The following is a 26,416-nucleotide window of genomic DNA, read 5'->3' as shown; positions in this document are numbered from 1 at the left end:
CACAAAATATACATAGAAATAGCCATATTTCCGTACTTCTTTTCAAGAAATTTAATTTGAAAGTTGCCTTAATAAAACTATGTACAGAAATTGAACCTTGCTGTTAATAATACTTCTTTGTAGTGTTTTAGAACAAACTGATGAATCAATCAATCAATCCAAAGTTGACAGCAATAAATCGACCATTTGAATTGAATTGTTTTCTGTATTGTTTTCTGTATCATTTGACATGATTTTCATCAGGCCAAAATATGTCCGTCCTCATAGTTAAATCCATTTTCAAATTGGTCTCAAGGCAACAGTGATACCACAACAAGAATCTATGAAAAAGGATGGCAGATTTCTGTTCTTTTAGTAAACCAACAAGCCATGAAGGGAAAATAGAACATATAACAAAACTTATCTAATTTGAATGACAAACGATCTAATATTTAGTGGAACAAAATGGTTTTTTGAATAACAGTATCTTATCTTGGTCAATATCACAAGTTCTCTCACAAAAAATGCTTCCTTATCTAACCTGGCCAATACCTCAGGTCCATCAGCACTGGACTTTCCATCATGGCTGACAGACCGTCTGCTTAATGCATCTCATCTAGGCTAAAGGAGAATTTTCACAAATCACATATTCTGGAATTCTCCTGTTTCTACGCTTTTATCGACAAAGATAAAAAAAATCTCATAATTTTCCTTTTCATCCCATAAAGAACCCATCCCGGGATTGTTTCCGCACAATAAATAAAACCAAGGTCATTTCATTTGGACATTTTTTGCCACATATTATACCATAATGCTTTCTTTTGCAGAAACCACAATATTAAAAGCAGCAAGAATCAAATCTGAATTCTGATTATGGCTCACTAAGGATTTATAGCCTATGATATTTTGAACATACATGTTTACAAGTTCCAAACATTTTGTGGTAGTTTTAACTAAATTATAAAGCTTATTTATATATCCTTGGGTAGGGTGGGGTTCTTGACGGCCGACTCATATATATATATACCATTCCTGAATGAGATGAATTGACCTCAAAACAAGTATTCTGAAGTAAAAAAATAACAGATTTTTTAATTTATTTTTTACAGTTGTGTCATTGAACGGAATGTCGAATACAACTTCTAATTCTTAGCCTACAAGTAAATGATTCTACACCATCCAAATGTAACACATGACTGAAAAGATCCTTTTTTAATCAGTCTAGAAATCATTAGTTCCTTTACCTGTTAATTTGTTAACCCTATCAAAGGTTTTTACACAGATTCCCATTGTTCCACTTCCACTGGGATAGACTAGTGAAAGGGAGGGGGGCATACACTCCTAAGTTATACAGAAATAAAATCCTTGCTTCTGCGGTGCTGCTAAAGTCTTCAACATAGCGGAAGTCAGCATGGGACATTGTGTGTCTGGCAAAATGGCCATAACCACTCAATAAACAAAGTTTAAACGGAAGCGGGGTTCAAATCTGAAACCGTAAAAACACCAACTGACTGATACCCCTAAGTAGGAAACTCTTAGGTATTATGATGACAGATGCTATTTTTCCTCAATTACTTTTTTGTTTTATTACTTGTGTTTTATACGATGTTCACAGCTGGAAATGAAAATCCATCGCCTGTTAAGTTCAAACTAATACAAAATGGCCATAAATTCTGTACCCTTAAATGTATCCCCTTTGCCCCCCACACATACACAAGAAACTACAATATGTAGTAAACTGTCACAACATTCTATCTTTATGATTAATGAATTTACCCTACTTCACATCAGTTATCTCCCTTCTTTCATACCTCTTCATGTCCAAAGGTGCTAAGGGTCGATACAAAGGTCTGAAAGGCATACATTACACTACTTTCAAAGGGACTAGATTACAGGTGACATGAAGAAGCCGAGAAACTCTTATAAGAAATTTGTAACAATAAATATAAACGACTTCTGCCGTGTTTTAAAACTTGCCAAATCATCTGGACATAATTCCCTATATCCAATGTTTCCTCACATTTAATTACTCAATTGCAGATTAAACTCTTCCTTTTTACATAATTATTTCATCAAAAAGAGGCCTATGTTGGTACGTTTTAGACATTTATATATTTTGACGTTCAGCTTCTCCTACAAAAGTAATTTGATAGGTTGGCAAGTGTGCTTTCTATACTGAGCAGATTTACCTTTCTGGTGAAGCATCGACATAACATAAATCATGAGTTTGTTGTTTATTGTAATTAGTATATGGAGAATGTATGCTTTCTAGTGAGCAGATTGACTCTGATATGATGCAGGTAATTTTAATCAAGTAACAGTAAATGCACAATAAAGCTATATCAAGCTGGCGTAAGATCAGTAAGATTTAGTACTAGTAAATCTTTTATGCTGTAGCTGTTAGCCGATACAGGCGGGGTTCTTTACAGCAATAAAATATGTATAGAGCGTAATGTCGAGTAAATAAATGCTAACATAGTGCAAGTCATTGTACACTCAAACTTCCATGATATATCTTCCTGTACAAAAATAGTTGGATATCAGACATCAGTGATAAAGTTTTCCCTTTAGAAAAAACACCTGATCACACTAACACCTGCACATATTTAGGTACATGTGGGAATCTAAAATGTAAAAATAGCTTTTGAAGTGAAAACATGTAAAAATAAATACATCAATCATTCCTCAAATGATGACAACATTTTTTTTTTCTCCTTTTCTTGAATAGTAAACATTATCGATGCCCAAAATAAGAACAAAACAAAACAAAAATCATGGATGTGACATGAACCCAGTAATTTTAACTATCATGTAGCCATAACACAAAGTGTAGCTCTTCAGAAATGAAGGTTGTAAATGGACATATTTGGAGCAGTGTGTCGTCAGTTCTGAAACCTCTGAAGTGACGACTGACGCTATAGATGATATTTATGGAAATCAGACAACAATAGAAACCCCTACTTTTGCGTTAACGTGTAAAAAAGCAACAACCAGTTTCTCCATCAACATTAAAATCAATACAAGATAATAGAAAACATATCCTGCTGATCTTTTCTCTTTGTAGCTGGCGACAATAAGTATGTTGCCATGGCGTTTTGGTGTGTGTCAATCTCGAATGGCATCTCTGTCATTGATTGAACCATTAGAGGAGTGAGATTAGTGAAGAGGTCAGAGCCGAGGCTTCCATCTTGTCGTTGCCATGTGAGGCGGATTCCCTTCCAGTCATTGTATTTCCCGCGTGGTTTGTCTTCGTCTCCGCAGCAAGCTATACTTCTTCTGTATAGAGCTCAAGACAGGGTTTTCCCTCATCATTACCTAGCATTATCTGCTCAAACTATACCAGATCTTTCCAACTTTGAGACCTCTTTCTCTCTCTTATAGCATCAAATTTCTGGTAAGCTCATAATCCTGTTCATCACAAAACCTTTTGGGTTTTGTCTTCTTTAAGATGAAATACACAACAGGTTGCAAACCTGTAAATGTAGCTCTTGGAAGGAATTATTTCAGAGACATCCAAATTGAGCTTATTTAAGGAAATGATGACAAACCAACTAAACAACCAAACCACATGTAACGACTGCACAGAACAACAACAGTGGTCGAGAACTTAACATCTACAGTAAATTCTTCCCACTGTAAATCTCTATATTTTGCAAGGGATTAATTTTAACATTGATTTGTTATGAGACTTGTTCACAAATACATTTTCTGCAAATATAAGCTTCATCATAACTACTTTCAAAATTAAAACAGCATTATCACAATCGTAAATTCAAGTGTACACAAATAAAATTGACACGAAAATTCAAGGAACAAAATACAAACGAGAGTGACTTAACTGAACTTCATTTAATTTCTATTCAGTCAAGACAAAGTGTTCTGATGACAAAGGTTTGACTTACAATGAAATAGACAATGATTGGGACTAAGTTAAGGTCATGTTTATAAAGGTTTCTGTATTGTACAGGGTCCAGTTTAAGATGGGTTACAACATACCAGATATCTAATATCAGTAATTATCACCTTGACTAAGCCAGTGCTGTACCTATCTGATAATATCAGTCATTAATTTGACAGGTAAGTATAGCAATTAGTACAAACACCAGCTGGTGGACAATATATAATGGGGAGTCGTGACCTCTACTGTGGCCAAATGTCAACATCACTATTTCAAACTGATGGTCAATATATATCAAGGATATTCTTGACCTCTGACCTCTTCTGCAGCCAAATGTCAACATCACGATTTCGAACTGATGGTCAATATATATCAAGGATATTTGTGACCTCTGACCTCTACTGCAGCCAAATGTCAACAATACTTTCCACATTTGTTTGCTCCAAACTCCATACTTATCGGGACATTTCAACACCTACAGGCCATGATTGATAAGGACAGAAAACTACACGATTAATCAACTACCTTTTATTGTCCTATCTTACCCATGCATGCTTTGACAAAGTAATTACCCACACACTCGGCTGATTTTCCCCCCAGTTTGTAAACATCGTAATTCGTTTCGTGGAAGTACTATGACTGGAACCCTGTTTTTATGCTGATTTTATATATATATTTGTTTCCATCAATGTTAAAAGCCATTGATTGTTCGTGTTCTGGGCCCCTGTTGTTATCAGCCAGAGGCCAGGGCCTAGATCTCTTCTGTTGATACCATGACATATAAATATCGTGTTTGCATGACAGCGGAGAGGAACTGGAGCAGAAGCCATTAAAAAATTGAGCACATTAGTAATTATTGTATATTTATGCATTTATATGTCGGCATACACAGTGTATGTAGTACGTGTGTTACACATTCTCTATTGTACAGTATCCCATTAGTCTGCGGTTGTCACCTATAAAACAACTGTATGACGTCACAATTGTATAATTAAGGATTGAAATGTACATTTTTTAAACTTCTTTGATGGTCTGCAATACAACATGCCACATAATGCAGTAGAAAATTTTGGAGATTACTTTTTTAATTGAACTGTGTCGCATATTACTTTTAATGTTAAAAAGATGCATTACAAACCTTATATTGACATTCAAAACACTAAAGATTTTTTTTTTTATCCATGCGGTTTCTATTGGTATATGACACATTTTAAACAAGTTGTGCTTTACCATAAAGTGGAACAACAATTTTTGCAGTAACAAGAATGTATTGGCTATGGAAACCATTTATGTCAAACAAAAATTCTTATTTGAAACCATTCCGTAACTTCCGATAAGTGTTTGAATTTGACTTCACAACATGATTGGTCAGTGATAACAGTAACAATACAACAGTCGGAACAGATTCGATCGGAAATATTCTTTTTGCCTTTATTTCATAACAGCATTTTGAGTATGAAGATCTATTTAGAGCGAGAACAAAATAATACAGGGGCCTATCAATTGCATGTCACCAGAGTTATCTGATAAAGTCATTAGTATACATGTGTGTATACACACTAGTAATAATTGTGTATCCATGGTGGTATAATTACATGTATCTATGTCGGTGTAGTTACATATAAGTGTCCATGTAATTACATGTGTATAGTAAACAACGATCAATACGTGTTGTGGCCTATCATTACGACCGACAGTAAGAGACCAATTAGATGCCATAGACTACTGTGATACCATTGTCCGTGCTGTATGAACACATTCAACATTCTAGTGGATCAATTTAAACCTTATTGTCTTACTGTGAATTTACTGTATTTATCCCGCGAAAAAACGTGAAGCCAGCACATATCCTCTAACTCAACATAGGGGTGGGCTTATTGCAAGACAATGAAATACCATAACATGCTGAAGGCGATTAGCCTTGGCTTAATCAGTTTTTAATCCTCGATAGATAAAGCTGTAGCATTTGTTAGTATTTCTACTGAACTGTATTTAACTTGTGTGGGCTTATTACCAGTCATGGGCTTGTTGTCGGATAAATACGGTAATAGAAATGAAAGCTTCGTAGCACTGCTATCAACATGACAGTGTACTCCCCACAGTCTCAGACCTGTTAGAAAGCCCGCTTTTCAGGGCTTACTCTGATTTATCACTTCTTAAAAATTAATTCAATTCCATAATGGTGACTTCAAGTAGATTGAATTTGATTAAATAATGACTTAAAATTCATGGAATTCAATTCCATAACGTAATATTTCAGTTTGGTTCTTATAATGACAACCATTGATGTTTGGCAATTTTCTGTGCTGTGTATGAGCTAAACTTGTAGATAGAATCTTGGGCTCCTCACTAGAGCCTTGAAATGCTGTAATCGGGCCCAATAATGAAGAAATCTGAAATGTCAAAATCGTGAGATTGTGTCTGTGATCCAGGGTATAAAGCCACTATTATCATCTCCAATGATATTGTATGCAGTCTCACCCCAGTCATAGACCACGCTGTGACACAAAATATCAAAAGCGCAAATTAAAAAGCCAGAAATCTGATCTCCATATTCAGTGTGCTTTCTCCTCTCTTTAAATATAAAATACAATTGTTTTGTGTCATACGGGGTCAACGACACAAAATGATTAAGTTGAATTGATTGTCGTGAAATAATGCTGCTATTATCGTAAACATTTGGGTTGGTCCAGTCTTAAAAGATAAAACGCCGTCTCAAGTACCGTCTCCACCTGTCATACTTGTAAGTGTGGTGTCAGTGACACAAGATCTGTCAGAGCTGTAGGCTTAGTGACACCCAAGGTTACGCTCTTCATCTTTCCTCCTCCAAAGTGTAAGCCTGCCATTTGTCCAAGCCCTTAATGCTATCTCTATAAAACTTGCTGTGTTCCCTGTATAATCTGTAAACCTGTGTAAAGCAAACCTTCTGTGTCCTACTGTATATCTTTGTTTATAATTAACCTGCGTAATCAAAATATCTGTCAATTGTTCAGTTAAGACAGGTTGCATCATATAATATTTACAAATACATTAAACCCTCAATACAATGCCCTTCATTTCATTTGTCACCTTGCTTACCGCCGTCATTATTCAATGTCCATTTTTCTCTTTTTTTCCTTTTTGTGTTTCCCTTGATTTATCAACAAACCCTATATAATGTCAAAGTCTCTCTGGACAAATCGTGACAGTTATAACAATACAAAAAAATCTGTATATTATATCTTATGCTGTTGTTACGACCCTGACCCCCACCTCTACTCTTCTGTTTCCTTTGTGTCCACCCCCCCCCCCCCCCCCCCCTTCCCTTTGTAAACTGATATGTACAAACCTATCTGGTATACAAAATATTTATTAATTGTTATTGGGAAAAAACTCTGCTCCACTAGTGTGTGAGTATTCCCCAGCGTGTATTTACAGAATATCTACAGTACGGAGATATATCTGTTAGAACAAAGCCCACTCCGACTCAATAAGCAAATGAAAGTAGTACAAAGGCAGGCTATGGGATGTCACAGGAGATAACTAACACTAGCTTACGACCATTTTTGACAGAAGCAATACTTCTCCTTCACCAGTACACCTTAACATAATGTAATAATGTTCCTGTGATATGGGCCTAACTCGTCATTTATTCATCCGATTTAAATTATGTGTTCCCTATTAATTTGCCTCTCCTGGCATTACAATGCATCGAGAGGTCAGTTCTGGGTGGGTTTTTTATTCTGACACACTAAATCATGTATGATAGGTAGCGCTAAATATACAGCACAATACTGTCGAAATCGGGCGGCGGAATTAATTTACCTAACACTACAAATGATACATTATGTGTTAAATTTTAATGCACAATGATCCATTCTGGGTCTAGACATTCCCCAAATATGACACTGACGACAAATTACACGTCAGACAATCATAGAATATGTTTAGGAAGATTATTTTAGGGGAAAAACAAACAATGACTGGTTTGGATAACACCCATGATAAGATGCATAAAAATTCGACATTTGAAACTTATCTGAATAATTGGGATCGTCCTTCCCATCCCTTATACCGGAAATGTTGTCTGACAAATCCTTTACTTTATCAACCAAACCTGTACCATTCAATTAATTTGGACATTAATCTTGTACAAGTTCAAAGACAAGCCCTGACCTTGGGTATAATTATGCAATAATTAGGTGATATTGCGTGAATTTCCTGTGATAACATACATGTGCATGTTGCGTTTCACACTATCACTTACGCTGTTTCCCTGCAACCTTGGATCCGAATCTCCATGACAATCACTGAGGAAGAGCCAACTCACCACTTCACATCCTGTTAATTATTCGCTTAAGGATATATGTCACCCTATTTTGACACAAATCTCCTTTTAAAATGAGTTCTACTCTAAGGCACACTTGTAACAAAAAGGTTTTTCTCGCTGTCATACCTCTTAAGTAACTTTTTACGTAAGTAATAGTGTTCTGTCAACTACTCAGTGACATTTTCTGATTAACTGCTAATTTTCATTTTTAAATAAGGGAGATAACTCTCACTACTAATCTGGTATAAAATGTAAGATAGTATATAACCTTGAAGGACAGAACAAGAGAAGCTAACATCCTGTAGCATCCAACATGATTTCAAGGTCCTTAAAGACTGGTTTCTACACCTCTAACCCAGTCTTTACCGACACATTTATCTGACAAAGTGATTCTGTTCCTCTTGATGTCAGTAAATTAAAAAGACTGACAGATCTGCAGACACATTGGGGGGAATTACAGTTTGAAATTTAAATTCAAATGATAATGCTGTATATACATAAAAGATAAACCTTAATTGTTAGGTATATAGGTGGTATTTATTCAAGAATTTTATGAATGGCATTCGTGTCTTTACTGAAATTAAGACTCGCCAATAAGTCTGGTAAAGTGAAATTTCGTGATTTTCAAAAAATAGCTCATTATCACATCCCATAATTGAGAACAGCTTGAGCCACACACATTGTAACTAATGAGGGTAATAATTAATTGTTAATGTCTGTGCCATTGACATTACAATTAATGAACTCCTGTTTTTCAACAACTGTCTTGAGGTGGAGTTTTTATATGCCATATCAAACAGAATATTTATTTAGATTTTGATACATTCAAATTCATACATAATAAATCAACACTGTAATCGGTTTAACCTGAAACAAGAAATAAACTGGGCACCTGCATTAACTAAATCTGATAACCTCAGACAAATGGTACAAATTTCTTTCAAAAATTTACGTTTGTACAACAAATGCTTACTACTGTTTATAATGTCTAATACAAGGAAATCTTTTGTGATTATCAAAATATATTCAAAATACAGCAAACCAATTTGTAAATTGTTATAGATGTGTTTCAGTTAATAACCTGATAAACTGTCAGTTCAGGTTGAAAAATGTTGGCCAATATTAAAACTGAAGTTTAGCTGGTGGATTCTCAGTATATTTTTCGTATTTTTTTAAAAATTGTTCTAAACTGTTTTATAGGGTCTGATTTTCATGAGACAATAGCGGCAGGGACAGATGTGTAACTTGATGTGAGCAAGAGTTCATAATATGTGTAATTTCAGCATAGAGATACAAAAATTGAAGTAACTTTTCGGCCCTGGTTTCAGAACATTACTTAGCTCAAGGTAAGATATTTCATCAACTTAAGAAACAATTCCGTTTGGGGACTGTTAAATTAAGGAAAACAATTTTTTTAAGAATTTTGTGAAACTGAAGCCAAGGTTAAACAGGTGCGTAGATGAATTGCCTAAGTTAAACTAAACTAGTAAATGCTATGCTAGCTGGTCCCATCCTCCAGGGAACCTAACCTCAATCAATGGCGATGAGTCTATACATTGTAGTATTACACTACGGCCATCTTCATGTACCGATGTAACAGTTACATGCTTTTAATGTCATAATGATTTGCCATGAAACCGTTACAGCACCAGAGAGCATGGAACCACAGGCTCTAACCGAATGGTTCCTGGAGCGGAAATCAACGAGACGTTCATGTTCAGTGATACCGATACAGAAACAAGAGCCGGAGTAATTCTGTCCTGTCTTGAATAGTCTCGTACTCAGAGTGGAATGCCAATCACAATATTGTGTTGTAACAAGACCACAGAAGTAAAATGTTCTCAAACTTGATGCTGAATGGTGCGTTTGTATAACAAAGCCATCAGTATACCGATGTGTAGTAAAACTAATCATTCGTCCATCTACCAGTGTTTGTTAAGGCTAGAAATCAATACTCCTTAATAAAAGACCACATGAATTTTGACCCGTGTATGGATTTTAAACACGAAACTGTAGTAACTGTTAATGGTGTTATGTAACACGACTGACACCATTGTACCGCCAATCAAACAGGCAATGTATGGGACACCATTCCTCTGATATCGGGCGGTCACAAGGATATATAAGTTTGTGACTCGCCAGAGGCTCGCTACATTGAAAAAATCTTAAGACTCGTTTCATAAATCTCGTATGAAATGGAAACTCATGTAAGATCCTATATATATTGCCATTAATACTAGCTGATTAGAAACTATCCTTGTGGCCTACTGTCATTCAAATCCAAATACAGATATGTATCCTATTTTCATGTGTAACCAAATCATGGCTGCAAGCAAGCCATCGGTAATGAAATTTCCTCTCACAATTCAAACTTTGTATTTCATAATTTATTTTAGATTCCTGTTTTCAATTCCCATAAGGTCGTTCTGACTCTGAATGTAAATTATTTATTTTCCCAAGCATGCGAAAATCTGTTTCTATAGTCAACTATATGGTTATACAGGTATGTGGTTGTATTTGCATGAGAAGAAATGATTACTGGAATCTGTCTAGCAGGATCAATAATACTGTTGACTCTGCCCTATGCATGCCTGGATCATTTCACTTGATGTCCTGTTTCGCTGTACAACAAGCACAGTAGCATGCTAGTCGATACATATTCACTTTCAAAATTAGAAATCTTTTTTTTTACTGGGGTTATACACATTAACGAGAATATCAAACCCTTCCAAACCTACGACAGAGCATGCAAGGCTGACTGATATCTAGTTTTTACCGTTATCCATTTTCGGTGTTACTTCAACATTCACACTAGTCCACCAACCTTAACACCAGCCCAACCAAACACAATACAACCTTGTGCTTGCTGAACACAAACATATTCCGAATGTAACAACATTATTGTTTTACTGATCAATTAGTTTAATAGGTTATTATTGCAATGCTGTTTCCATCAAGCTTGAACTTTGAACTTAGAGACTATAAAATTTGTTTTTTGACTCGAGCACCAGCAATTCTTACACATCAATTTATCAAATTTATTGCATTTTCAATCATAAACCTACACGAGATCAATTTGCAGAATCAACGGAACACAAAAACAAATTGTACGCAGTAAATTCCTCAGTTCAAACAACTTTTAAATGAGGAACGGCCCATTGCACACGAAATCTGTGGGCCATAACATGTTATGATAACAGTACTATTAATTTTGTAGGTCAGTTTACCTGTCAGTGTTTGTTTTATTTAAACATATCTAGGAATCTACAGCTGGTATTCCAGGTGTATTATCAGCTAACAGCAGCCAAACACAGAGATAACTCTGTTTTGAAATGGACATGTCCTGCAGGCGAACACATGCTGGACACCAGGAAGTGCTGTGCACTATTAAACACAGGCCATATATCATGATGACCATGATATATACATACTGGACTGGTCAAGAATGGTCAGTGACACCAGGTTGCACCGATGTTCATTTTTCTCAAACACTTGCATCCGACAATTTTTTAAATGAATTTGGTGTTTTTACATTAAAATTTTCTATAGGTGCTGTTGGTTGTGGCAGACAAATTAAAAACTGATATTCCTTCCATAAATAAAACATAAGACATAAAATGAAAGTGCTTAAGAGAAATTAAGAAAGATAAAATCACTATACACAAGAATTAAGTTAATGTTATTTTCCAACTAATTAAAAACCGCCAACCTCTGACTTACCATTATAATAGCTGGATACCTAGGATGTTATAAAAAAGACATTTAACCAGAAATGTTCTGCCAGTGAGCCTGAGAATTTTACTTCATTTACCTCGATAAAAGTCAATAAAAGTGTACTTTACATGATACGAAAAATGCACACGCAGAAAACCACATCAATTTATCATTAGTTCCATTTCAGCTGTCGGTCATGAAAATTGCCTTACCCAGGAGCAATCCTCGTGGTTTTTCGGAACTAACCCCGATTTCAAATTTATCTCCGAAAATCATGCAGTTTTTTTACCATTTATAAAATATTAAGGAAATGGGCTTCCTATTAAAACAAATCTTGCACATCTCTTGTTTCGGGAAAAATGAAATTCCAAATACATATAAACTGTTATCAGTAGCTTACATCCAGTTTGTGTGATTCCCTAATCAACTTATATCAGTCTCTCTACTTCCTTCCTCTAAATGTGAATGCCCTAGATCTTGGTATACATAAATCTATAAATTCCATATCTTCAGAAAGAACATATGTGTGAGACCATCCTACTTTGGTCCAAATTTTTCTTCTCTTAATTTCATTGATCTCCTTTTCACCTGTATAGCCAATTCCTTGGATAAACAATTGCAAAAATACAAAGCGCTTTTTATTTCTATACAAATGTCACAGGGTTGTTATCTAGCAGTCCATCAAAAGCTGATGCCAACAAGAAGAACGAATGACCCGATTCAGGAACAATTTCTATGATGAGAAATGTACCATACTTCAACAGTTACAGATCAATCTCGAATTTATCAAGGGAGGCAATCCGGCAAGAAATGAATTATGCCAACAATTTATTTTACATTTATCATCAAAACAATGCGTCTTTTCAATGCAGAAACAGCCGATTCTGATTTAAAGTTAAGATAAGCTGACGAAACACACATCGGAACAGCTTCCCAACAAGTACAAATTGATTTGTTTAGTTTTTGCAGTAAATTTCTAACAGGGTATATTTCCGATGATTGATAAATGTGAAACTTGAAACTTGTGTTGGATTGTTTCTTCACTGAGATTTTTACGAAAGGTTAGAAAGGCCAATCAGACTTTTACAAGACAGAGTTATTCACCTGACACCGGAGCTCAACAGGTACTCTGCAATCAGGTTTGTCGGCTACCCTTCAACCTCTCCTTACAACCCCCTGTTACAAAGGAGCTGTCACGACAATTTGATTTTGTCATTATTAGACCTGTTTAGGGACTGACAAAGCACTTTTTGCAGCATCAAATTTCACTTTTACATTCGTTTAAAATTTCTGCCTCTTTCTGCAAGGTGTTGACAGCTTCTTTGACCTACAGCAGTCAACATCAAAGATGTTATTTATTCCCCGAAATTATGTCCTAACAAATCATTAAACGCTATCAGGAAATTGAATATCTTTCGAAAGATATGTTTGTGTAGAAATCAACAGTTGTTCAAAAGTATTGTCAGTTTGAGCCATTAATTGTCAAACGTCTTGAAGATATACAAATGTTCTCTTAATTCAAGGGGTTTTCTTTATAAAAACAGTTTAAGTTTTCAAGAAGGAACAAATTTTGAAGATAACATTATAAAAATTTAAATGTTGCTAAGCTAACAAGACTTTGAACACCTGGGCAGTGGTCAGACAGGTATACAGAGGCCACTAAAAACGTGTAACGAGATCATCCATCTTAACCACATGGTAATCGGCCCTCCGTGTTCTCGTAAAAATGGCAAATTTATAAAAAGTTTATTTGATCTCTTGTTCTATATGAACCATAACCATAAGTTGGCAGTAATACTGTCAATCTCCTGTCAGTGTCAGCCGGCCATCCTTTAATCAGACGATCCATAACTCTCCGTCTGACAATTGTCCAACCACCTCTACCGACCATACTCTACAAGCTTCTTACACACTCAGATCAAACAACTGGCCCCATCACGATATGGATGTGGGAAGTACTTTTATCTTACGACTTCTATCGAATTTCAGTAAAACATATTTCTTAATACTCCAACACTAAATAAATAGCTACCCTTTAATGACATAGAAACTGAAGAATGCTGATTGTTTAACGTGGCCCACTTCAAGTCCAGTGATGTCGGGATTATAAATTACAGAGAAGATCGAATGAGCAATGATACCCATCAGAGTATGCTGTAATACTGTACCCTGGGAAATATTGACCAGTTTAACTTTAGGAGTCATTTTTGCCCTAAGTAATGAGGCCAAATTCATTATAATAGCTAATAATAGTATACAGAATAGCATATATAATAATAATCACATGTGAAGGGCAAATTATCTTTGAGTGAACATGAAATTTACTGGTGAAAGCAAAAGATTGATTGGACAAACGTTTCCAGGTTAGTATACAAAAACATCACCAGTATTATATATCGACATCTATATCTTGATTAGAATCTCATCATTAGAACATGATTGTGGTAATAACTGAGGTAAAATGACGGACCAGTGTTCCAGGGGCTTAACAAAGCATCAACCAGTTCTATGGTGCTTTAACTCATTCACCCCTGAAATTTCATAATGAACTATTCCAACCTTTGAATTGGAAGAGTTCAAATGTGTCTTCAGGGGTGAATAGGTTAACAAGGCCCCCAGTGGCTAGACAATATGATACCTGGAGAGAACTGTGACACACAGACAGACAGAGGTGATATATCAATGATGAGCTATCAAGTGTTTTGATTGACAATACTAAGTGTTGTTTGGCATCAAAGGATACATCATTATGCTCGGACCCTGTGATGTTTCTTCTGTCTTGACCACCAGTGCATTGTCTTGCGTTAGGTCTCAATACAAAACTTGGCCTATTCCTCACTACAATATTCTTGAATTTCACAATTCCTCTTAAACATTCTATTGAGTTTGATCTTCCATAATTCCTCATCTTGATGATGTTTCTTACCAGTGACCTGCCTTGAGTTAGGTCACATCATAAAAACTAGACCCAATCCTAACTGAAATATTCTTAAATTTCGCAATTCCTCATAAAAATTCAAATGACTTTGATCTTCCAGTATTCATCATCTATTGTAAGCCAAGATGTGGTGATTTTTTAATGCAAGTTCATAAGATTTTACTATTTCAGTAAAAAATTGAAGAAATATAGCACTAAAGTTAAGCCCTCCACAACTGAGAGCATTCTTAAATTTGTGATTTCAAGGTCACATAAAATCTCAATGTCAGTTCTCAAGCAGTCTCTGGTCTGGTCAGATCTCACCCTGAACTTGCACTACTATGTCAGTCATGTTCCAATAATCTCTAAAAGAGCAACTCATGAATGGTTGCATGAAGCCAAGACGGGAGCGAAGAGAAAGCCGCTAGCAGCCAACATCAACCTGACCCCACCAGGGAACACATTTTTATTGGCATGCTCTGTCATACCTACTCAATGTATTAAAACAGCATATGTTTTGTTATTTGGGTCGCAGCAACATGCCAGCATCCATTATTTTCTCCGATTGTAATATGTTATTCTAGTCGATGCATGTTAGCGGTGCCACGCTGGACCAATCAGTCGTAGAGTAACAGAATCCCCAGTGGGTCTTACAATGACATTCCTCATGGCATCTTAAATAGTTTATCTACCATCGATATGTATCACACATAATTATATATACGAAGATAAATGTACTGAAACTGTTAGTAGGAGATACAAAAGTTGACAGCTTTAATTCTGTAAATTTTGTCACAAATATCAAATCCAATAACAGTATAATAAGGCCTAGAATAATAGGAATTATTTTTCATCTTAAAGCTTACTCCTTAACCCTTTCAACACTGTAGACCACAATGGACTCATCCAGATCAATTTATGGTAGAGTTTATTAAAGTTACATAGGGGTAAAAGGGTTAACGTCATAAAAAGTGAAAACCCAAAATTGAATTTTATGGTAATAGTTTCTTTCACTGTTGTTAATTGGAACAAAACTATCTGCTGATGAAGAGAAAGCATGACCTAATTCGAGAGATTTACCAAACAGCTGTAGCAATATTTAACGGCAATTTTTAAAATGGCAGCGTAATAACTTAGGTGTGTATTAGATTTTAAGACAAAATGGCATCCAGAAGACTAGAATTAGCTATATAATAATCCTTGCTATTCTTCACACTGTTTCACTCATACCCTCACATCAAAGACAAAAACTTTCAGATAAACATTGAACTTTTTATACAAGATTTTGTTTCTCTAATCATCAGCTCTAAAAAGTCTAGCTTAAGCAAATCAAGAACCATGGAAACCAGAAACCACCTGGATCTTCTGTCAGACTGCTGCACTTTCCGCGTACACCCTCCTGGGTTCCTAAACGACAAACCCAGACCTGCCATTGCCGCCCACAAGGGTTTAAGGCCCGTTTTACAGGAAGTGCAAGCGTTTGAAGTCAACTTTGCCCCTCCGATTAAATCTTCTACCAAGCAGCACTACCTTTGCTAAAATACAATACAACACTGTTCACGTCTTTACATAAAAAAACAGATTACCAAACGGTTCTACAACACCTTACAGAATACAGCTCACGATATCCTCTTAAAATAAACAAAGTCATTTGAGCAGAAAACTACTTTTTTTCCTGATTGAAGAATTTGTCAGAAGGGCAGATAACTGCGTTTTCTGATTGAAGAACTTGTCAAAAGCACAGATAACTACTTTTTTCTGATTGAAGAGCTCATCTTAAGGGCAGATAACTGTTTTTTTCTGATTGAAGAATTTAGTTATAGTTATTGACAAGCACTATTAGCATTAATCCTTCGTTCTCATCAGAAAATCTAACAACGAGCCATAATAAAATCCAAATCAATATACAATCACTACCGGCTAGCTGCAGAAAATCCAGATGGTACAGACATAGATATGAGGCCGATGTTTATCAGAAGTCCACCAAGTGTGGCATGTCATAATGTCATTTCTGGGGAAAAGGAGGCATTACAGAACCATTTCCTTGGTATAATAATAACCAATCATTTCTATATATGAAATATTAAAACTGTAGCCAGCTGCTAATGTCTACTGGGGGTCTGCTCACTGTACAAGTTATGAGACAGGAGAGGGCTAAAAAGGATAGCCAAATGTCTACTAAGGGTCTACTGACTGTACAAGTTATGAGACAGGAGAGGGCTAAAAAGGATAGCCAAATGTCTACTGGGGGTCTACTGTCACTGTACAAGTTATGAGATGGCAGAAAGCTGAAAAGGATAGCCGCTGTTCTCCTGGGTGTCTGTGCTCCTACAAATAGTACAGGGAAAGGGGAACAGGAAGGGAAGGGTGGCTCCCTATCTTTTGGGTACAGGTTGTGAGAAAGGAGAAGGAAGAGAAGGGAAGCTCTCTCGGGTATCTCTTGTACCGATATTTGTTACATTGTGGGAGAAAGAAGGAAGGAAAGAACAACCTCTTCCTCACAGATGCACTCCTTAATTTAGTATATTGATCTTTATGAAATTACATTATCTTTGAAACTCAGCAAGACAATATACGTAAAAATGGTAATGAAAACGCTTCAGAAAATTGAATTAACACAGCCTTTTGAAAAATTTTTGGCAATAATCTTGCAATTTCATTACTTTTCTATTGAAAATGTCATTTGATCCAGGACAATGTTTGTATTACGAAGAATTAATTATCAAATCTGCCAAAATGCACTACTATATCCATGAAAAAACAATTGTACAGAACTCCGGTGAGGTAATTAATTGGTTTCACTAGTTCAGTGTAGCCGTTGACAGGAGGGTAACTGGGTGTGTTAGTGTGTTGCTTGTATGACTAAGATAAGGTAAGCTTTATCATGAGTCTGACAGGCAGTTCTCCCCTAACGATTTCTGATACTATAGTAAGTAGTAGTTATCTAACAAAAAAACTCACTCGACTATTCAACAAAATTAGCATCAAATTACTTCACTTCTCCTTGGTTTTGTAAAATTTGACTTTTGTTAAAATCTGTATGTTCCAGTCTTTTATTTATTCATATCCTACAGGTCACAGATACTATATATAAGGGGTGTCGGTGTTTGAGGAACAGTAATTAAAGTACTAAAAGGTTTTGTATACTATTTAACATTTGTGCACCATTTAAAAGACGAAAATGTTCTGCACTGTGATGCAACATATGTTATTTCTAAAATATTACATTGCTTTTGGGGGGAGTTTTAGTCACTCGTTATCACTCCAGTAAACCCAGAGAAGTTTTACGCCTGTACAGACACTGTGTGATCAGCATGCCTCCACTACCTACTACAAGCACTGCGGTCCTGAGGGAAATAACATAGCAACATTAGGACAACCCATCTAAATATTTAACCACCCACTTTCAGAGAAAAAAAAGACTTGCAGACAGCTGTTCTAAAGTGGCAATTTCACATTTCACAATTTTCGTATCGTCTCTAGCTACCAATGTTGGTATTTTAGGTAATATTCTAGTCATCTACTTCCTCAAGTAAACAACAGGATAGGTAAACCATCCTTGGTTTTGTTCCAATCACAAGACAGTCTCGCTTCTGACCCCTACAGTAGCCACAGAGATTATTTTGTCATTAGGATCTGATAGACATTGCAGTAGGTGGAGGGTTGTCAGATGTCAATACATGTTTTTGGAAACTACACAAACACACAGATATTTCACATATACCCAACATTGTCACGAAGTATTTCAAAACATTTATGAAGAAATTACATTAATATGTTCCAATGACAGAAATCAATGTTGAATTAATTTGACGGCGAAGCCCTACCCTGGTGCCATTTTGATGACCGTGTTCAGCTGTATGTAATCATTGACAGTGTATTGTCAGTACAACAGAAAAGTATACGGACTATACAGCCTAGAACTATATAGACAATATGCAACCTTAATCTATATTGACAGAAGGCTTCAATGGCCTGTTTACAACCTTGACCTTCATTTTGCTGCCTTGACCTAATTTGACCATGCATACTTGACACTGTCGCATATTGACAGCACAACACATTGACTCACATTGTGTGACCTGGATATTGATAAACAATATACAGCCTTGACCTACATCAACAATATACAACCTTAACCTACATCAACAATATACAGCCTTGACCTACATCAACAATATACAACCTTGACTTAGATCAACAATTTACAGCCTTGACCTACATCAACAATATACAACCTTGACCTAGATCAACAATAGACAGCCTTGACCTAAATCAACAATATACAGCCTACAACTGGGCTGTAGTAACATCCTTGAAAATCTTCCGAGGTAAACAGACATTTCCGATAGAGGCCAGAACATAACATATAGGCAACAACACTTTCTCTGTATCGATCACTTCCATAATGAATAATTTCTAACATAGCACTGCAAATCGGATTTATGTATACATATATAACATTCGATACAACTCAAAATTCTGAACGAATTCAAACCAAGCCTAAAATTCAAGTTAACATCTGACATGCCGCAGAATAGATAGGAAATGTTCCTTCGAGTGAGAGCAATTCAATGCACAACCTTGTCTGCATTGTAACCTACTTCATCCATCATTCTGTCACAGTTTCAGGGCCTTCGTCAATGGAAGTGAATTTGTCACTGTAAGTAATTGAGTGCCAGCCAACAGAGAGAAACCTTGTATAGAAGGTATACATGTACCGAAGAGCCAATCGTACATGCATCACATGTAAACTACCAACAGTTGATGGGCAATACGTAATCCAATAGGCTTGATTTGTATTCAGGTTCAAATGGTTTTAACTCCCTTAAAATGTTTATGGAATGCATTACTAAACACCTTGTATCTGTAACACTTGTAATGACTGCCCCAATCATTGTTCTGGTAAACAGTGGAACTTAAACCCAAAAATAACAGGAGAAATTATAGATTTTTCATGTTTACGCCGATTTTTATTTCTAATAAAAGTATATTGGCATAGACAGCTGCCACTATTCGTAAAAGTTTTTTGTTTTTTCAAATTGATTTGTATTGTCATTGAGTGCTACAATGAATTTGTACGAAAATAAATTGATGTTACCTCTGTAATAGTGTGTATAAATTCATTCTAAAGTATTTCCATCTTGTAGTTGATTTTTTACTGCTAAAATGCACTGCAGATTTTTGAAAACTTCTGTCGTTTTATCTTGAAGAACACCTCAGGTAGATCTTAAACAGCAACTGCACTGATGACCTATAATTACTTATAATCACCCGGAGGTCATCACAAAGTCAAACCAAACGACCTTGGAATCCAAAATAGCACACATTCATCCACTATCTAGTGCGAGATCTCACCAAACCTGTGCATAAGTTAACATTTTTTATGACATGCCTTTAGCAGGAATGTTTTTCTTTACATGTATGTGAAGAAACACAGTTTGAGAGGTTTGTGCTGTGTAGATGTTTGCGAGCTGTTGGCACTAGGCGGGCAGGAAGACATCTGGATAGATAGGTCTCTCAGATACCAGCGGGGAGCCGCTGAATGCCGATGGTGAGAGAATCCCGATGTTTGTAAATACTGTTAGTATATCCTTCCGTCACCTATTGGTCTCCGGAGACTGGCATGTAATTTGTAAATTGCATCACATGTTGGGGTTTGTAGTTGAAGCATTAGGTGAGTGAACAAGCAGACAAGAAGGGAATTGAAGTCTTAGAGCAGCCGTCTACCTGTAACGGTGATGGAAGTCACCTTCACGGCTCTGACAGGTTGCAACCATCACATTACTGACGTATAGATATGTAAAAATCTGAATCTCGTAAGGTTATCGCATCTAAACACAAAACATAACCTTCCATCCAATGTAGATTATGTCTAAAAGAAACCAGACCTGTCATGTTTCTGCACATTATTTCCTACATTTTAACTTTCACGACAGACTGGATCTTCATCCGAGTATGTAAAACCAGTTGATAGTAGAAAAAACGTGAAAGCATTATTTCCCGATTTGATGCATGCTTGGGGTATAACATGTTTTCATATAATGACAGATGCAATCTTGACATATAAGATACTGGCATGTCAGATGTAACATTCTGAAAGCATACTGTCTGCAGGTTTCTAAAATACAAAGCTATTTGGTTTACTTCTATCCCTGTTTTGTTGGACCTACAAGCAGATGGTCTGTACTGTAGCCAAGCTGTATTGATTAATATTACATCATTGTGATGGATACTAAAGGATTATAAAACCCTCTATGTTTATCATCCAGATATTTTCATAATTTTTCAAAAGGAATTATAAACTTGCATGACCAGGGACTCAAGATGATCATAGTCCGATAACATATATTCTTTTTTTCTCAATACGACAAAATAAAAATATTCAGTTAATTGTTTTTTTTATATAAATATTGAAGCTTTATATAACATAATGTTCAACATCTGTCTTTACAGTTACATCATCACAAGTTTTAATTAACATTTTGGTTTCTTCAGCATAGTTTATTTACTACACCTGTTTCAATGAAATCCACCTGTCAGCCACCAGTGAATGTCATTACATAGTTGTTTACATGTAGCTGTGAACTACATTCTAGTAGAAACATATCCGCTTTTACATTTGCTCACATGGCAAAATAAGGGTGAAGCTAGTGCATTACCAGGAATGGTAAAATGGGGAGATACTAAGATATATTTGTAAAATCTTTTTTTTAAGGGAAATAAAAGAGAATAAAGGGAGATAATTATTAATAAAAAGAAGTAAAAAATAATAGTATGGAGAAAACTGAACATGACTAATATGAATAGCAAAAGGGTACAGGAAATATAAAGGTATACTTATTGACTTATGTTTAAATATACACAGCAGTATTGATACATTTTGGGTGGGGGGTGAGGGGATTTGACTGCATGGAATAAGAAAAAGGGGGAGATAACTGTGAATAAAGGGAGATAAGTATGATAAAACACTCACCTCCAGCGTATGAGTATCCTGCACCTCTCTGTCCAGGTTCTGGTCAGTGGTCACTATCACACCTGTAGAATACACAAATATGAAAATACTTATCAAATCATCAAGTTCACAAAAAAACAATAAATAACCACAGGAAACAGTAACTTTGTAAGATACAGTTTCTGGCAATCAGCAGATGACTAACAACAATAGGCAGTATATTTCGCCTTCAGATATTTTAACTACTACTGTACTTACTCCATCTGCTGAATCTAATGATTTTCAGGAAGAAAACAGGATTTTATGAAACAAAAGATATAACTGGATTTTATGAAACAAAAAATATCACTGACAAAACTACAATGGACAGTATGACCTTTCAAATATTTTCAACTATTTTCTACTGAATTTGAGTGTGTGTATTGAGAAAAAGAGAAATTACAGATGACAGTTATTTATTCCAGCATTTAATTTTCGATTCCCAAGGCTGCAATATTTTTTATTTCCAAATTCATTCAGCATCTAATTCAATATATGCCTGCTGAACCATCGAGGGAGCCTCCACAGCCACAATGTACCATCTAAAGCTCATTTACATACATAGTCTTCAGCCGACACGACAGTATTGTACGAGTAGGTTTTCCTGGTATACTTTGAGTGTCTGACATTATAGAGGAAACCCCTGAATTTTTCATTTGATCAGATAAATATGTAAATCATCCTGGTACTTTTCTGTGCCTAGCAGGAAATGCCTAATAAATTAATCATAAAATGTATAACCCTTATGACCTGAATTCTGCATTTTCAGCAAAATCCTACATCAGTGTTTTCAGTACCTAATGATAGGTAAACAGTTATTTTATAGCTCTGGTCCCCATTTTCAGCATTATAGTAAATTGGTAAACCGTTATCACTCAAATAGCCCTGAGCATGCTAATGAACTGTAAGACTAATCTAAGATGTTATAGCTTCGAATGTCAAAAAAAAAATCAACATATGCATTTTTTTTCCAGCATTCTAATTAATTTAAACTTCTATCTAAACATCAATCTACATTATAGCTTCAAATGTTGAAATATATTTTGACAAATATCACTTTAGTTTTAAAATGGAATGCCATCACCCAGTAACATTAGCGTTGAGACCATTGACCAGTTTATAATGTCTTACACTTAATAGCAGGGGGGGGGGGGGGGGGGGGGGCTTTGACTGATGGCTGCCTAGCTACTGAGCAAGATTACAGAATCCAAAATATTTCTGGCCTGTCTAATGGAGATCTTAACATTTCTAATTTACTGACAGTGCCTTTAATTACGGCTGATCTATGTATCTCAGTACTAAGTTTTCAACTCCCTGTATGACATAAACGGAGGGTGACTGCCATTTCAGCACTAAAATTCTGACTCATACACATCACATTAGTGGCGGGGAATAGATCAGCCTCAAACTATGAGCACAATATGAATAATGGAAAAAATAATGTTTGAAAGTTCTGGGGAAAAAAAAAAAAAAAAGAGTTATTGATATAAACATATCTGGATAACCTAGGACCTTTACTTTCATTAGTATTCTTATTGTTTCTTTCATTTTAAAATCGTAGACAACATCCTATTATCATCTTGTAAAATATATAGGGATCCCCCTTGAATAATTAAGAAACATGGAAATTAAACCACTGCACAACGTAACTGCCTTTGTTTTGTATTTTCCACTTGGTATTTCAATGTATTTTAAGTATATATATTTTCCCCCCCACAAATGCCACATTATTTCTAACGAAGAATCTTGTAATTCTATCATTCACATACAAACATAATTTAGGAAGAATTATAATCTAGACCATTAGATATTGTAGATATGTGTTTGACACCAACCTCCTGATACAGTATTACATACCTCAATCACGGGAGGCCACAATTTAAATCTTATCTTCTATAATAACATCTATGTACATGCATTGGTAAAATTTTAATCTGCATATACATGTATCTAATTTCAAGATATAATGTGCCCCAAAAAACTCCAGTTTAAAATAGCACTTTGTGAGTTTGTCATCACCAGATAATATTCGTAAGATATCAAAATATTCGTGAAAAACATTGATGTACTTTACTGTAGCATGTTTCTGCAAATTTAGATGAGTTATTGTGTTTCCCCTGATAAGACAGTACACAGCTGTATGGCCGACAGACGTACAGGGGGTAAAAAGTCTCCTGGAGGGGTCTCCAACAAAGCTAGGTCATATTTGAAATAATAGGTTGAATTCAAGGTTTATATAATATGTAAACCTCCATTGTTCATTGTTATTTCTGGCGTTTTTCATCTCCAGAAATCCAAAATACCCAATTTGTTTGATATACAACCTCTGTTAAAGTCGCTGTATTTGTATATCAACGAGTGTGCAGGAGGGCGACATGAGTAAACACTGCCCCGATAAAAGTCTTATATATAAGTTAATGTAGTATCATGGTAAACACACTTACGCAGTAAAATACCAACTGCCACAGAGAAATCAATCACCAAACATGGCCACTTTAAAAGACTAATCAGTAATCTCTTTACCCTACAAAAATGTTTTAAACAACCATTAGCATCGTAATTATTCAGACTAAAAGACTTAAGACCATGATTATAATCGTAACATTTATTGACTAACACGGCAATATAATGGAAACCCCACAAGAAATAAGATCATTATAATACAAATAGTTTTTACCGACAAAGATGACAATATTATGAAAACCTTACAAGAAGTAAGATCGTAATGATTAAAACCTTATAAAAACCAATCAATTTCTCATAGAAATCCTTAAGGTACCAACACTTCTCTTCATTAAAGCCAACAAAGTCTTTCAGACATATTTTTTAGAGATTGCTTTTTTCTCCTTGATTTCAATTTGTCAATCAAGTAAATGATAGGAGTAATATATACATCGTTGAAGAGGTAAGCAATTCATTAGGCCTATACAGTCTTTACCACTTCTTTCAAGTACATTGTCAATCACAGAGGGGGCAAAAAATATATCAAAGTATTTAGAAATTGCGACAACACAGCATACAAGACCGAAGTCCAAGAAAAAAACCATAAAATTGTCCAGTGTTCATTTTCTATCTTTAAATGCTTTTTGATGCATCCAATGTTTTTATATTTGAACTTTTTAAGCCTCGGGCCGCTTTACGTATTCTAATATATCCCTTGATATTATCAAAACCACAGACTATTAAAATGACAGCAGAGTTCACAAGTTTTTTCATGGCCCTAACACTCGTGACTGGATGACATATGCCGATAATGCAAATCGCAATTAAGACGGAATTAATTTTTTTGGCCTCCTTTTCCACTTAAATGAGACCCAGAGTGCAGACTAATGTTAAAGCGGGTTTTATTTACCACAGGATTGACACCCACTTAATATACCTATGATTATGAATTAAATAAAAAAAAAACTTTATCAGAGGCAGGACACATAAAATTTCGAACCAAAGCGTTTTTTAATGTGTTTTATCGTATTGCACATTAATTCCATGTTTGTGGTGATACATAACACCATACAACAAACGTTGATAACAAAATCATCTAGATTTCGGCCATTATTATAAGCAAGAAAGAAAAAAATCTCATAACATGACATAATGAACATTAATAAAAGACTATTCATTTTCAGTTAAAATGGGAACACGACAAAACCTGTTCTGTCAACTTAGTGATGATGTACCTTCAACAGAAGAAGGAACCACTAAACTGTTAGTGTTAATCGTTGTAATACATTTTTATATTGTAAGGAGAATTTCTTTATTTTGTAACCTGCGTTACGTAACAGTGGCACCAGCTGGTGTTATGACCCGGCTGTATAAACCTATAAAGTCTGTGAAAATCCTAAACCAGGCCTAGACTGGGGTGTTTACCGCTGTCAGGTGACAAACCTCCCAGAAACGGGATTATGGCTTATCTACCTAATACCGACATAAAAAGAACTTTCCTACTATGTGTGTACACAGGGAATGTTGTCGCACCTCTGACTTATTTTCTTTAAGTAGTATTTGTCATCGATTTGAATAGTAAATGATTCATGCAGAGTTTTCAGGACAAAATTCAAGACCTTCTAAAGCACTATCAAAGCACTTTCTTCCAATTTTCCAACTTTTCAGAAAATGGGGATTGAGCTTTTCTTTTCTGTTTTAGTGTACAGCTACTGTTATAAAATGAATCGGAACGGATTGAAAATGATTTATTAACTTATATCAACACAAAAACTTTGAAAATATCCTTCATAGACAAAAACACATGTTAAATGTGTTAGGGTATACAAATATTCTTAATAAGAGGCCCATGGGCCTTAACGGTCACCTGATATATTTATACAGAGAGTTGATTTTGTTTTTAACATGAACAGAAATATTATTCAAAGTGACAAAAAACAATAAAACCACCTTACTCAATATCTAGCATACAGATTTCAGATTAAAAAGGATTTGAAACTAGCACCTCTGATTCTTAACAAGGAAAATGAAGAAATTTTAGCACACTGACTCCTTTGAGCCCCACCCTACAGCCCTTGGGGGTAGGGCTGGCTCAAAATTTTCAAAGTATCAAACTGTCAATTCAAGGTTATAATTCCAATCAAGTTATTAACATGTAATATT

The 26,416-nt window shown here is 35.4% G+C and overlaps 1 protein-coding gene across 7 annotated transcripts in view; it reads right to left on the bottom strand.

Annotated features, from left to right (window-relative positions):
• The window catches only part of LOC110447185 (protocadherin Fat 1-like), a 150,489-nt gene that overhangs the window by 55,420 nt on the left and 68,653 nt on the right, over positions 1-26,416 (bottom strand). For all 7 annotated transcript variants that reach the window (XM_021492711.1, XM_021492714.1, XM_021492717.1 and 4 more), the window contains exon 4: positions 21,794-21,855. In XM_021492711.1, the coding sequence (XP_021348386.1) occupies positions 21,794-21,855 (62 nt within the window). The remainder of the gene's footprint in view (positions 1-21,793; positions 21,856-26,416) is intronic.

Source organism: Mizuhopecten yessoensis, unplaced genomic scaffold, assembly GCF_002113885.1.
Source record: "Mizuhopecten yessoensis strain PY_sf001 unplaced genomic scaffold, ASM211388v2 scaffold3229, whole genome shotgun sequence".
Classification (NCBI taxonomy): Eukaryota; Metazoa; Mollusca; class Bivalvia; order Pectinida; family Pectinidae; genus Mizuhopecten; species Mizuhopecten yessoensis.
Note: the sequence above shows the minus strand (reverse complement) of the source record. Positions and strands in the feature narration are given on the sequence as shown.